The sequence below is a fragment of the Macaca mulatta genome, chromosome 2 (assembly GCF_049350105.2).
Source record: "Macaca mulatta isolate MMU2019108-1 chromosome 2, T2T-MMU8v2.0, whole genome shotgun sequence".
NCBI lineage: Eukaryota > Metazoa > Chordata > Mammalia > Primates > Cercopithecidae > Macaca > Macaca mulatta.
Genome location: NC_133407.1, coordinates 4,128,086 through 4,141,361, shown reverse-complemented (window position 1 = coordinate 4,141,361; position 13,276 = coordinate 4,128,086). Strand labels below are relative to the sequence as shown.

Genomic DNA, 13,276 nt, shown 5'->3' with positions numbered 1-13,276 from the left:
ACCCAGGAGGCAGAGGTTGCAGTGAGCTGAGACCACGCCACTGCACTCCAGCCTGGGTGACAGAGCGAGAACTCTGTCTATGCTCAGGGGACTCAGAGGAAGGAGCCGTTATTCTCTGGGTCAGATTCTGACCTGTGGCAAAAGGGCCAGAGAAGAGTCCGTGGCCAGGCAGTGCTCCCGGTGAGGGAGGGCGTGTGAAGCCGGGCAGGCTATGAGAGGCCTGGACTGCCACCCTGAGGAATCCAGACTTTATCCCAGTCAGTGGATCTGAGTTTCAGATTTCAAGGGCCAGTTTATTAAGTTCGACCAATCTAGGGGACTTACAATGGCTAATTGATTATTTTGCCAAATAAGGCCAATTAAACCCCAAACCAAAAACTCAACACCAACTACTGCTTACTATTCCCATTCCTTCCTAAAATGGCATTTAACACCAAAACAGTTGGCAGGACACAAACTCAAAACGGAAGACAGTCCTCTCCCCCCACCAAAAGACAGCTGGCAACTGTCTACTGACACACAGGCGGCCACTACATCGCCCTTGTGGTTCTCATTTTTCCACCGACAAACGGAAGCCTCGTCACTGAATGGAGGTGGGAATCATAGCTGTGGACCGAGAGAGAACAGCTCAGACTTGAGAGTTACGCCTGTGTGTGATCCAAGCTGTGACGTGTGTTTTATTCACAGACATAAAAACTCAAAATGAGGTAAAGTTTATACAGTGTCAGCCACGGTGCCCACCACAGGGCCCACTTGTGTATGGCACCACTACACAGCAGGATGTGGCTGGTGCTCCTTAGCGGGGAGAAAAGCTCCCATGCAAATTAGTTTGAGAAGCACTGAGACTTTTTTTTTTTTTTAGACAGACTCTTGCTCTGTTGGCTAAGCTGGAGTGCAGTGGTGTGATCTTGGCTCACTGCAATTTCCGCCTCCTGGGTTCAAGTGATTCTCCTGCCTCAGCCTCTTGAGTAGCTGGGATTACAGGTGTGAGCCACCATGCCTGGCGAATTTTTGCATTTTTAGTAGAGACAGAGTTTTGCCATGTTGGCCAAGCTGTTCTCCAACTCCTGACCTCAGGTGATCTGCCTGCCTCAGCCTCTCAAAGTGTCGGGATTACAGGTGTGAGCCATCACACGCAGCCAACACCGAGACTTTTTTTTTTTTTTTTTGAGACGGAATCTTGCTTTGTTGCCCAGGCTGGAGTGCAGTGGTGCGATCTCGGCTCCAACTCCTGGGTTCACGCCATTCTCCTGCCTCAGCCTCCCAAGTAGCTGGGACTACAGGCATCCACCACCACGCCAGGCTAATTTTTTGCATTTTTAGTAGAGATGGGGTTTCACTGTGTTAGCCAGGATGGTCTCGATCTCCTGACCTCATGATCCACCCGCCTCGGCCTCCCAAAGTGTTGGGATTACAGGCGTGAGCCACCGCGCCCAGCCCACCGAGACTTTTAAACATTTATTACTCATTCATTTATCGTGCAAGTGATCTGTGAAGACCAGACTCTTAAAATGCAGTGTCCCTGCGACTAATGTGACCGTGGAAACCTCTTGTCAGTACTGACACACTGTAGGAGCCCCGTGGAAGTTCATTTTTTTTTTCTTTTTTTTTTGAGACAGAGTCTCGGTTCTATTGCCCAGACTGAAGTGCAATGGTGCGATCTCGGCTCACTACAACCTCTGCCTCCCAGGTTCAAGAGATTCTCCTGTCTTAGCCTCCTGGGTAGCTGGGATAACAGGTGCCTGCCACTATGCCTGGCTAATTTTTGTATTTTTAGTAGAGATGGGGTTTCGCCATGTTGCCCAGGCTGGTCTCGAACTCCTGACCTCAGATGATCCACCTGCCTCAGCCTCCCCAAGTGCTGGAATTACAGGCGTGAGCCACCGTGCCCGGCCTTATTCATTATTCAGCAGGTGTGAGGTTAACGTGGATAAGATGAGAACAGCTGTGCAAGCCCCAAGGAGCACCCAGCAAGTGTCCGTGAACGACGGCACCCACGCACCCACCCAGCAGGCAACAGCCGTGTACCTCCAGGTCGGAGTTGATGGAGGAGACCTCAGAGGAGCTGCTGGAAGACACTCGGGCCCGGATGACCTGAACGGGAGGGTACGATGGGGGCTCCTGCAGCAACGCATCTGCAGCGCTCGTCTGTCCATCACCTGGCAGCCTGGTGGCACTGCAGCCTGCCTGCAAAGTGTGTGAGAAAGGGCAGGCAAGGACACGTAGTTTAGTTTTGATGGCTGAATTGTCAAAGCATTCACATACTTCAGTGTTCAAAATGTACAAAAGGGTGTGCAGCCCAGCATCTCCCTGTGCTCGCCTGTCCTGGCCACCCAGTTCTCCCCAGGGACAGCCAGTGCCCAGTGTCTTGTGTATCCCTCCAGATACACTAGACATATACAATCGAGTGCAGACCCATATTTCCCCCGATTTCCAAAATGATAGCACACATTCCATTCTCTTAAGCACCCTGTTTTTTTTCAACTAACACTATGCCTTAGAGATAGTTCTGTATCAGAAGATTTGGGAGCTTTTTGGTAGCATTTTAGGTGTTCCCAGTCTATTTAACCCATCCCCTACTAATGGGTGTTTCATGTGTTTCTAGGCTCTTGCTTTTGCAATCAGTACTGACTGCAGTAAATTACACTGCAGTACATCCAAGATTTCAGAGTAAAGGATACATTCCTAGAGGTGGAATTGCTGGATTAAAGAACGTATGTACATTTGAAATCTGTATAGCTACTGCTAAAAACGCACCCCATAGAGGCTTTCCCCATGTCCACCAGCAGGGGATGAAAGTGAGTTGGGATGAATTAGGAAGGTTTAAGGTAGAAAGAAACTTGTGAGATTTTCTATGTATCTATGTATCTATCTATCATCTGTCTGTCTATCTATCTATCTATCTATCTATCTATCTATCTATCCATCCATCCATCCATCTATCTATCAATCAATCAATCTCAGACCAAAGCTTCCCCCATGGGCTCATGGGGGCTCCCCCAGAGACCTACAAAGCTCCACCAGCTGAACTTTTGAAGTCCTACAGGATTCATGTCATTCCACTGACATGTGACAGGGCAAATAACCTGCTTTCTCGACCAGCATCTTCCACTAATTAACCATGTGATCTAATGTATTAGTTCGTTTTTATGCTGCTGATAAAGACATACCTGAGACTGGGAAGAAAAAGAGGTTTAATGAGACTTACAGTTCCACATGGCTGGGAAGGCCTCACAATCACAGCGGAAGGCAAGGGGGAGCATGTCATGTCTTACATGGATGGCAGCAGGCAAAGAGCGAGCTTGTGTAGGGGAGCTCCTCTTTTATAAAACCATCAGCTCTCCTGAGACTAATTCACTGTCACGAGAACAGCATGAGAAAGACCTGCCCCCATAATTCAATTACCTCCCCCTGGGTCCCTCCTGCAACACATGGGAATTCAAGATGAGATGTGCGTGGGGACACAGCCAAACCACATCACCTAATAAAGAAAGTTGTCCTCTCTGAGTCTCGGTTTCCTAATCTATAAAAGAGGATGATAATCCCTGCTTCGCCCCCAGGGGGGGGTGTCATGGGGTTCAGATGTAAATGCCTGGGACACATGAGAAGAATGGCTACGAGTACTCGACCCAAATCAAGCAGGGCTTCAGCCCTTGATGGGTTAAGTGCACAGGTTCCTGTGAGAGTCAGGAGGACCGGCAGAGAAAATCCACAAGAGAAACAAAGGCAGCATTCTGGAAGCAGGAACACACGTGAGGGCCCACCCTGCCACCCAGTTGGGAAGGATGCTGAAACAGAAGGCTCTGGATGGGAGTGGGGAAGCAGAGGCCTCCCAGGAACGACGACGACAAATTTTATAAACGCCCAGGGCCTGACCACACCTGCATCAAGAGATAAAAGAGTTTTCAAATGCTGCAAGCTGAGGATGCAGGAGCCAATCCATATGGCCCCATGAGGACCCTCTGCCCCTCCGGAGGCTCAGCCTGAACCACGATGCTGCTCCCCCTGCGTCTCCTGGAAAGTCGCTCCTTAGGACCAGTGCTCAGGGGGGTTGCTGGGAAAACAAGGGAGCACCTCTGCAGCTCTCCTCACCCATTTCCAGATGGGTATGTATCAGTGGACAGAGCCGACAGGGTGCCTGTTTCCCAAGAATCTTGCCCAGTCGGACATTCACATTAAAACAACGTTTAAAGCTGCTAACTGAGCAGGTACAAAATGGCAGCACAGAGAGCATATTCTCTTTATAAAAGCCCAGGTCCCTGAATCGGGCAGGCTTAGTTTGAATCCTAGTTCTGTGATTTTTCTAACTGTGGGATCTTGGGCAAGTTACTTAACCTTTCTGTGCCTCAACTGAAAATAACATTATTAATTGTTAATAAAATAATAATAATAGATATAGGCCAGGCACAGTGGCTCACACCTGTAATCCCAGCACTTTGGGAGGCCGAGGCAGGCAGATCAGTTGAAGTCAGGAGTTCGAGAACAGCCTGGGCAACATGGCAAAACCCCTTCTCCACTAAAAAACACACACACACAAAACAGCCAGGCGTGGTGGCATGTGCCTGTAGTCTCAGTTATTTGGGAGGCTGAGGCATAAGAATCAAGAATCTCTTGAACACGGGAGGTGTGGGTCACAGTGAGCTGAGATCATGCCACTGCACTCCAGCCTGGGTGACAGAACAAGACTCTGCCTCAAAAAAAAGAAAAGAAAAAGAAAAGAAAATAGAAATAATAACAGTACCTCTCTGCTATGGTTTGGATGCGGTTTGTCACGTTGAAATGTGACCCCAGTGTTGGAAGTGGGGCCTGGTGGGAGGCGTCTGGATCCTGGCGGAAGAGCCCTTCTGGTGGGTGAGTTCTCACTCTGTTCTGTAAGAATTGCTTGTTAGAAAGAGGCTGGCACCCCTTCCTCTCTCTCCTGCCATGTGGAGCCTGCTCCCTTTGCCTTCCCCATGAGTGGAGGCAGCCTGAGGCCTCACCGATGCAGATGCTGGCGCCATGTAAACACGCAGAACCATGAGCCACATAAACCTCTTTTCTTTCTGAATTACCCAGCCTCAGGTGTTCCTTTATGGCAATGCAAAACACACGAGGACACTTCCTCATATGGTTGTTAGGCTCATTTTTATTAACACTTACATGGTAAATAGTATTATTTTATTAATAATAAATCACCACTTATCAAGTGTTTACTTGGTGTCAGCCATTATGCCAAGTAAAAGGCTTTACAGCATAGAGGTCAATGGCACAAACTCAGGTAGACACAGGTCTGAATCCGGTTCCATCACCGACAAGCTGTGTGACCTCGAGCGGGTCACTTAACCGCTCCAACCCCCAGTTTCCTTATCTGTAAAATGGGTATAGTCCTCAGGGCTCGGCTGTGGGGGCAAGTTAACCTGTGTAAAGCACTTAGACCAGTACTCTAGCCCGTAAGTACCATGTAAGTGTTGGCTGCTATTGCTTACTCAGAGCCTGGCAAGTCCTTCACCCTCAGTGGATAGGCTGTGATGGGAGGGGTGCCCCTAGCGCCGAGGGAGGCACCTGCCAGCCCGGCTGGACAGCGGGGCTCGGGGCTCCCTCTGATGGACACAGAAGGAAGCAGCTGGGTGGAAGCCCAAGGACGCGCTTGTGGGCTTCAGTGGCAGAGAATGAAGGTGGAACACGCTCTTCTTTCATGGAATCTGTTCCCCAACAAGAATCCCTTCAAGACTGAGCTACTGGACGGGTTAAAGTGAATACAACTTTTACACTGTTCTCCTTTGGAAGTCCCATGAGGTAGAACTTTCCAGTGCAAAGCTTTGGCCAGACGCTGCAGGGACTCCCGTGCCTTCCCAAGGGTTCCCCACATACCCTGCTTCCTCCCTCCCTTTGGAAGGATGGTGTAATGGCTGAAGCGGGCTCTTAGCTACAAAGGCATGCTCTGAATCTCTCTGAACTTTGCTTAGGTCATACACAAGGTTCTGTGCACCCAGGATACAAGGAACAACAGCAAAAAGCAACACCTCTCTCTCAGGCCCAGACTCTCTCCGAGCACCGGTGTGTCTGGGCAGCCTGGCAGGGGCCCTCGACACTAGACCATGTATTCAAAACACACCTTTACTGAGAGGCCAGGACTGCAAGATTATAGGCACCAGGAGTCAATGAGACAGGAGATACAGTTTACATCTCAGCAGGACACAGACAAACCAAAGCAAAAGATCGTGGTAAGTGCTTTGTAGAGAATTTCAATAGGTAATAAAATAGAGTAGTAGGACAGAGGGGTCCTACTTCGGACTGGGTGGTTGGGGAAGAGCTTTGGAGAAGACGACATTTACGTTGAAGCTGGAAAGACAAGAAAGAGGCAGCCGTGTGAAAAATCGGGAGGGAGAGCATTCTGGGCAGAGGAATGGAGAGAAACTCTGTGCAGGAGACAGGAGTGAACAGGAGGCGAGAGATGGGGTCTTGCTATGTGGTCCAGGCTGGCCTTGAACTCCTGGCCTCAAGTGATACTCCGACCTCAGGTTCCCAAAGTATTAGGATTACAGGTGTGGGCCACCAAGAGCCCTGGCCCAGAGGAGTGTTTTAAACACAGGAGGAACAAGATGTAATTTACATTTGTGAATGATCTTTCTGGGGCTCATCAGAGATGGGCAGGGCAGGACCACAGAAGAAGTGGAGAGGATGATGGCCAGGAGGCTGCTGGACTCAAGACCTAGTTTAAATAAGAAAGCATTTATAGGACTCTCAAAAGGAATGGATGGGCATGGGGGTGTGGCCAGGGAAAGAGAGGAATTTTGGGCTTGAACCACTGCATAGACTGCGTCATTTACTAAGATGAGGAAGATGGGGAGAGGAGCCGGTCTGGGCATTGGACGAGGTAAGTGTGAGACGCCATATGGTGACAGCTGAATGGGCAGCTGGGCAGCCGAGATGGGAACTGAGGGGAGGGGAAAGGACGGAGACACGAACCGGGTCGGGGTTAGCAAGGACTGGTGAGCAGAGCGAGGGGACTGCGGGACTGCAGGGCCCACGAGGAGCAGCGAGCCTGCCTGGGACAGGGCGTTGGACTCCCTCTCTACCGTCAAGTTTACCCGGAGGAGCCAGCAGAGGCCGAAGGGAAAGAAGAGCCTGTGAGGGTGGCAGGAAACACAGAAGAATGGGGGCCACAGACGCCAGGAGCAGCTGGTGGCCGGGTGCGTGGAATCTCAGAATGGAATGATGGTGGATTTAACAGCTTGGAAGTCATCGGTGACCTCGACAAGACAGTCTCGGGGGGAAAGTGGGACATGGGAGGAACTTCTCGTCACCTCTTTACCAATCCTCCTCCTTCTGAGGACCCCCCGTGTAGGTCAGAACTCAGGGAGTCATCCGGAGCCCTCCCTCCCTCACCTGCACCTCCTTACCCCTCCAACGCTCCACTTCCCAACTCGCTCAACTCCATTTCTGCTTCTCCATCTGCTCCAACCTCAGTTTAGGTCACACTTCCTCTTCCTCGGGCTTCCGACTGGCCCTGACCCACTGCTCGGCTGCTACTCTCCTTCCCCCCAGGCCACCTGCAGCCACTTCCCGAGATGGCTCTAAAATGCACGCCTGACCCTGAGTCTCCAGTACTCAAGCCTCCTGACTCCCATCACCCTCAAGATGATAGACACGGCTGGGCACGGTGGCTGACACGTGTAGTCCCAGCACTTTGGGAGGCCGAGGCCAGCAGATCACGAGGTCAAGAGATCCAGACCAGCGTGGCCAACATGGTGAAACCCCGTTTCTACTAAAAATACAAAAATTAGCCAGACGTGGTGGCGCATGCCTGTAATCCCAGTTTCTTGGGAGGCTGAGACAGGAGAATCACTTGAACCTGGCGGGGCGGAGGTTGCAGTGAGCCGAGATTGTGCCACTGTACTCCAACCTGGCAACAGAGTGAGACTCTGACTCAAAAAAAAAAAAAAAAAGATAAGGCTCCATGTCTAAATGACCCGACCCCTGCCTCCTCCAGCCCTTTCATCTCCCCTCACTCCTGAAGGGCACCAGCATACACCACCCCGAAATATGCCTCTTTAGCATATGGATTCCTCAGACCTAAAGGTATTTGAAAACCAGCAGAAGCAGAAGCTATTAACCTCCCCTCACTGCCTGAAAATAGAGTATACATTTTCCCTTCATAAAGGAAATTTGTATTTATAAAGGAAATTTCCATTTGTAAAGATATTTCTGCACCAGGAAGAGAGCTACTTCCAGAGACAACTCTTGTCACCCGAGAGACTCTCACCTGCATAGCAAGACAACCCTCATTTCCCACACAGGCCCTCCCTCACCTCACCTCCCACCCCAGGACCCCAAACCTCTTTTGCTTGATTTAGCCTAATATGGTATATACGCCTCCATCATCTGGTCACCTCCTTGAGCCACATGTTTCTTTGTAAATTTCCATGTACGAGTAATTAAAGCTGTTTTTGTTTGTTTAAACAGTTTTTCTCTCTTGTTACTCTGTGTTTCATCAGTTATGAGGGTACAGGGAAAATATTTTTCTCTCCAACACTCCTCTACATCTGCCCCTCCATTGCAACCTTGGAGAGCTCCTTCTTTTTTAACCTGCTTGTCTGTTTTCTCCTGCCCATCCCTCAGCTAAAGCATCACCTCCTCCAGGAAGCCTTCCATGACTGCTTCCCACCCTCTCAGACACCTGGCCGTGACTGATGGCCACTCACCTGCTGCACAGGCTCAATGGTCAGCTCCATGTAGCGACTGATTGCTGTCATTGTCCTCAGTGACTTGCAGTGTGACAGTGTGGTGAGAGGCACCCAATCCAAATTCTTGCAAGTAAAGGCAGGGAGACAGAAAGGAGAATTCTCAGTCAGGAGGCATTTTCTAAAAACAAGGTCACATTTTATTCAAAAGGGTCCCCATGGTATTTTCTCTCTCTCTCTTTTTTTTACAGCACATCTCACTTTCGGCTTCCTATGTGTCTTATCTTTCTCTTTCAGGTCACGGTAATTCAGTGTTTCCCAAATTTTGCAGCACAGTAGAATCAATTAGGAATCTTTTTTTTTTTGTAGAGACCAGTTTCACTGTGTTGCCCAGGCTGGTCTTGAAGTCCTGGCCTCAAGGGATCCAGGGGTGATCCTCCCACCTCGGCCTCCCGAAGTGCTGGGATGACAGGCGTGAGCCACCACACCTGGCCTATTCTGCTTTTGAAGATCCCCAGCTGAGCAGCGATCTGGAGTGAGCTGTGATGGAGGCACTGCATTCCAGCCTAGGTGACAGAGTGAGGCCCTATCGTACAAACAAAACCACGAATGTTGACTTCCCACTTCCAGACATTCTGATTTCATTGGTATGAGATGTAACTGGGAAGTGGATAGTTTAAATGCTCCCCAGGTGATTCTGACACCCGGCAAAGTTTGAGAACCACTGCAATAGGTGTCAAATAAGTGCTTTTGCAAAGCTGTGGTCCTCTAATCTTGGTGCACATCAGAAGCACCCTGTGGGCTTGCTACGATACAGATTGTGGCCGGGCACGGTGGCTAAAGCCTGTAATCCCAGCACTTTGGGAGGCCAAGGCAGGCCGATCACCTGAGGTTAGGAGATAGAGACCAGCCTGGTCAACATGGTGAAACCCTGTCTCTACTAAAAATACAAAAATTGGCCGGTCAAGGTGGCATGTGTCTGTAATCCTAGCTACTCAGGAGGCTGAGGCAGGAGAATCGCTTGAACCCAGGAGGTGGAGGTTGCAGTGAGCTGAGATCATGCCATTGCACTTTAACCTGGGCAACAAAGTGAGACTTCGTCTCAAAAATAAATAAACAAATAAATAAAATGCAGATCGCTGGACCACACCCTCAGTGTCAGATACGGGAGATCTGGGTGGAGCCCTCAAATTTGCATTTCTCACAATTTCCCAGGTAATCCTGGTCTAGGACCCACACTTTGAGAACCACTGCTCTGAAGGATTGCTAAAGAGACTCCAAAGGCTTCTACATCTCTCTTCAAAATTCCAAGACACACAGAGCTCTGTTAATATTTTGTCCCCCTTTCGGAATATAATTTCCTAACAGTTGCTAGAAAGAAATGAAAATAACTTCCACTATGGCCTTCATGGGAACTTGGGTCTTTGGTCTGAGCACCTATATAAAAAAATGCTTTCATCTGCGTCATATACACCATCATCTGCTATTTCATGGACTCAGTCGGATGACATTGTTAAGCCATTTGGAGAACATTCGGAGGAGCAGTTTTTGTTTTTGTCGGTCCAAATGCACTCCTCATTACTCCTCCATCCTGGCCACCGAGGAAGTTACTCACAGCCTCACTCCCACTCTTTGTGGGAGGAGTCTAAGGTAATGAAGAGCCCAGGTAATAGATGAGATTTTTTTTCCAAAAAAAAAAAAAAAAGAAATCTTAGAAAAGAGGGAGTGACTTCATATTCAAGTCCTTACAAGCTTTCCTTGAGGCACTTTCTCAACTATTTGGAACCAAAAACTTTTGATGAAGACAAATGGCCTCAACTGGACAACTGGCTACTTGTAGAGGTCATCTATTTAAATCAATAAAAGGAGACACATTAACTTTAGCTGGTGGCATGACATAATTGTAAAGGTTTGATATTACTGTAAACATCACTTTCGTTTTTTATTTTTATTTATTTATTTTCTTGAGACACTTTGTTGCCCAGGCTGGAGTGCAGTGGCACGATCCTGGCTCACCGCAACCTCTGCCTCCTGGGTTCAAGCAATTCTCGTGTCTCAGCCTCCTGAGTAGCTGGGATTACAGGTGCTCGCCACTGCACCTGGCTGATTTTTTGTATTTTCAGTAGAGACGGGGTTTCACCATGTTGCCCAGGCTGGTCTCAAACTCCCGAGCTCAGGCAGTCTGCCTCGGCCTCCCAAAGTGCTGGGATTACAGGCGTGAGCCACCGTGCCTGGCCTAAGCAACACTTTTTTATTTTTTGAGATGGAGTTTTGCTCTTGTTGCCCAGGCTGGAGTGCAATGGCATGATCTTGGCTCGCTGCAACCTCTGCCTCCCAGGTTCAAGCGATTCTCCTGCCTCAGCCTCCTGAGTAGCTGGGATTACAGGTGCCTGCCACCACACCCAGCTAATTTTTGTATTTTTAGTAGAGACGGGGTTTCACCACGTTGGTCAGGCTGGTCTCAAACTCCTGACCTTGTGATCTGCCCGCCTTGGCCTCCCAAAGTGTTGGGATTACAGGCGTGAGCCACTGCATCTGACCTCCAAAACAACACTTTTAAAGATCAGCTTTCTAGCATTATCAACTAAAAAAAAACAAAACAAAAACCAGAAACGAAACAAAACAAAACAAGGAATAGAGTAAGTAGTTACACTGCAATGACCACAAATAGCAAACGGGTCCTTGTGGCTTGAGAGGAGTTTTGAGGGGCAGCATCACAAGCCGATTCCCAAAGGCGGGATCACGTAGCCGGGTGGGCTGACAGGCTTGGAGCCCTGTGTCAGGTGGTGCGAATGATGCGGATGTTCAAGATGCATGTGAAAGTGGGAATACAGTGTTTGAAGAAATAGGAGTGAAAATCACACAATTTATGTTTTTGAGATGGGGTCTCACTCTGTAGCTCAGGTTGGAGTGCAGTGGCGCCATCTTGGCTCACTGCAACCTCTGCCTCCAGGATCAAGAGATCCTCCTGCCGCAGCCTCCTAAGTAGCTGGGACTACAGGTGCGCGCCACCACACCCGGCCAACTTTTTTTTGTATTTTTGGTAGAGACGGGGTTTCACCCTGTTGCCCAGGCTGGTCTTGAGCTCCTGAGCTCAAGCAATCCACCTGCCTTGGCCACCCAAAGTGCTGGGATTACAGGCGTGAGCCACTGCACCCGGATGAAAATCACATCATTGAAAAATGATGAAGGTATGTAGCATGTGAACTTATATACCAGCAAGTAAATTCTTCAGAAGCATCAAGTGGCATTTGACTATTTCATCTACATTGCTATATTTATTAAGTCTTTAAGTGATCAAAAACACTTCAAAACATTTGTGTAATTGGGAAACTGGAGGATCCTGTGGCATCCGAGGTTCCCTTAGCTTTGAGCATAAACAGTAGGTTTTTAAAGTGACCAGCTGGGCCAGGCACCATGGCTCACGCCTGTAATCCCAGCACTTTGGGAGGCCAAGGTGGGCGGATCACCTGAGGTCAGGAGTTCAAGACCAGCCTGGCCAACATGGTGAAACCCCATTCGTCTCTACTAAAAATACAAAAAATTAGCTAGGCATGGTGGCACGTGCCTGTAATCCCAGCAACTTGGGAGGCTAAGGCGGGAGAATCACCTGAACCTGGGAGGCAGAGGTTGCAGTGAGCTGAGATTGTGCTACTGCACTCCAGCCTGGGCAACAGAGCAAGACTCCATCTCAATCAATCAATCAATCAATCGATTAAAAAAAATAAAAATAAAGTGACCAACTGGGCAAGCAGGGAAGGACTTCCGGAATTCCCAAGCCCCGGCCCTCATGGAGGCTCACTGCCCCGTCCACTCCATGCCAGTAAACAGGATGGGCCCGTTACATGTTATGTGTTAGGTTTGGCCACTGTTCTGTCAGCGAGACAGGACAGCTGTCTGAGTCGCCTGCAGAGAACGCTCGGCAGGCAGCTTTCACTCGGCAGGCAGCTTTCACACGTCCGCAGTATCCTGCTGTTTCTTAGGATACTGTTGTAGGACCAGAGTTTTCCAGCCTGAGAGACCTTGTCCTCGTTCCTTGCCTCCTGGTTTTCTTCCTCTTTCTCTGCACAGGTCAAAAGGGCTTGGGTGTCAGGGCTCTCTCTGGCTTCAGTGGCAAATCCTAAGGCCTGTCTCATCTTGCTCTTCATCACACACGAAAGGAAAATAATCTGAGATGGTGGAAGTTAAGGTAGGAATATTCCAGCAGCCTAGCGCGGCCCTTCACCCCTTCACACCATGCTGCCACCTCCCTCCCCCCTTACCTACTGTCCTCCCTCCCCCCTCACCTACTCTCCTCCCTCCACCACTCACCCACTCTCCTCCCTCCCCACTCACCCACTCTCCTCCCTCCCCACGCACCCACTCTCCTCCCTCCCCACTCACCTACTCTCCTCCCTCCCCACTCACCTACTCTCCTCCCTCCCCACTCACCTACTCTCCTCCCTCCCCACTCACCTACTCTCCTCCCTCCCCACGCACCTACTCTCCTCCCTGCCCACTCACCTACTCTCCTCCCTCCCTACTCACCTACTCTCCTCCCTCCCCAGTCACCTACTCTCCTCCCTCCGTGGTATTATCCTGCCTGGGACCAAGAGGAGCTCATCTGAAGACAG

At 49.7% G+C, this 13,276-nt stretch overlaps 1 protein-coding gene across 12 annotated transcripts in view; it reads right to left on the bottom strand.

Moving 5' to 3' along the window:
* TMEM44 (transmembrane protein 44) overlaps positions 1–13,276 on the bottom strand; it is a 43,472-nt gene that overhangs the window by 14,460 nt on the left and 15,736 nt on the right. For 3 of the 12 annotated variants that reach the window (XR_013413476.1, XR_013413477.1, XM_015132539.3), the window contains exons 7-10: positions 12,686–12,832; positions 8,685–8,789; positions 4,742–4,869; positions 2,029–2,187 (exon numbers count right to left, since the gene is read on the bottom strand). Coding sequence is in view for 8 of the 12 variants with exons in the window: in XM_015132539.3 (XP_014988025.3) it covers positions 2,029–2,187; positions 4,742–4,869; positions 8,685–8,789; positions 12,686–12,832 (539 nt within the window). In the remaining 4 variants the exon portion in view is untranslated. The remainder of the gene's footprint in view (positions 1–2,028; positions 2,188–4,741; positions 4,870–8,684; positions 8,790–12,685; positions 12,833–13,276) is intronic. The other 9 variants (XR_013413478.1, XM_015132538.3, XR_013413479.1 and 6 more) reach the window with 7 other exon arrangements.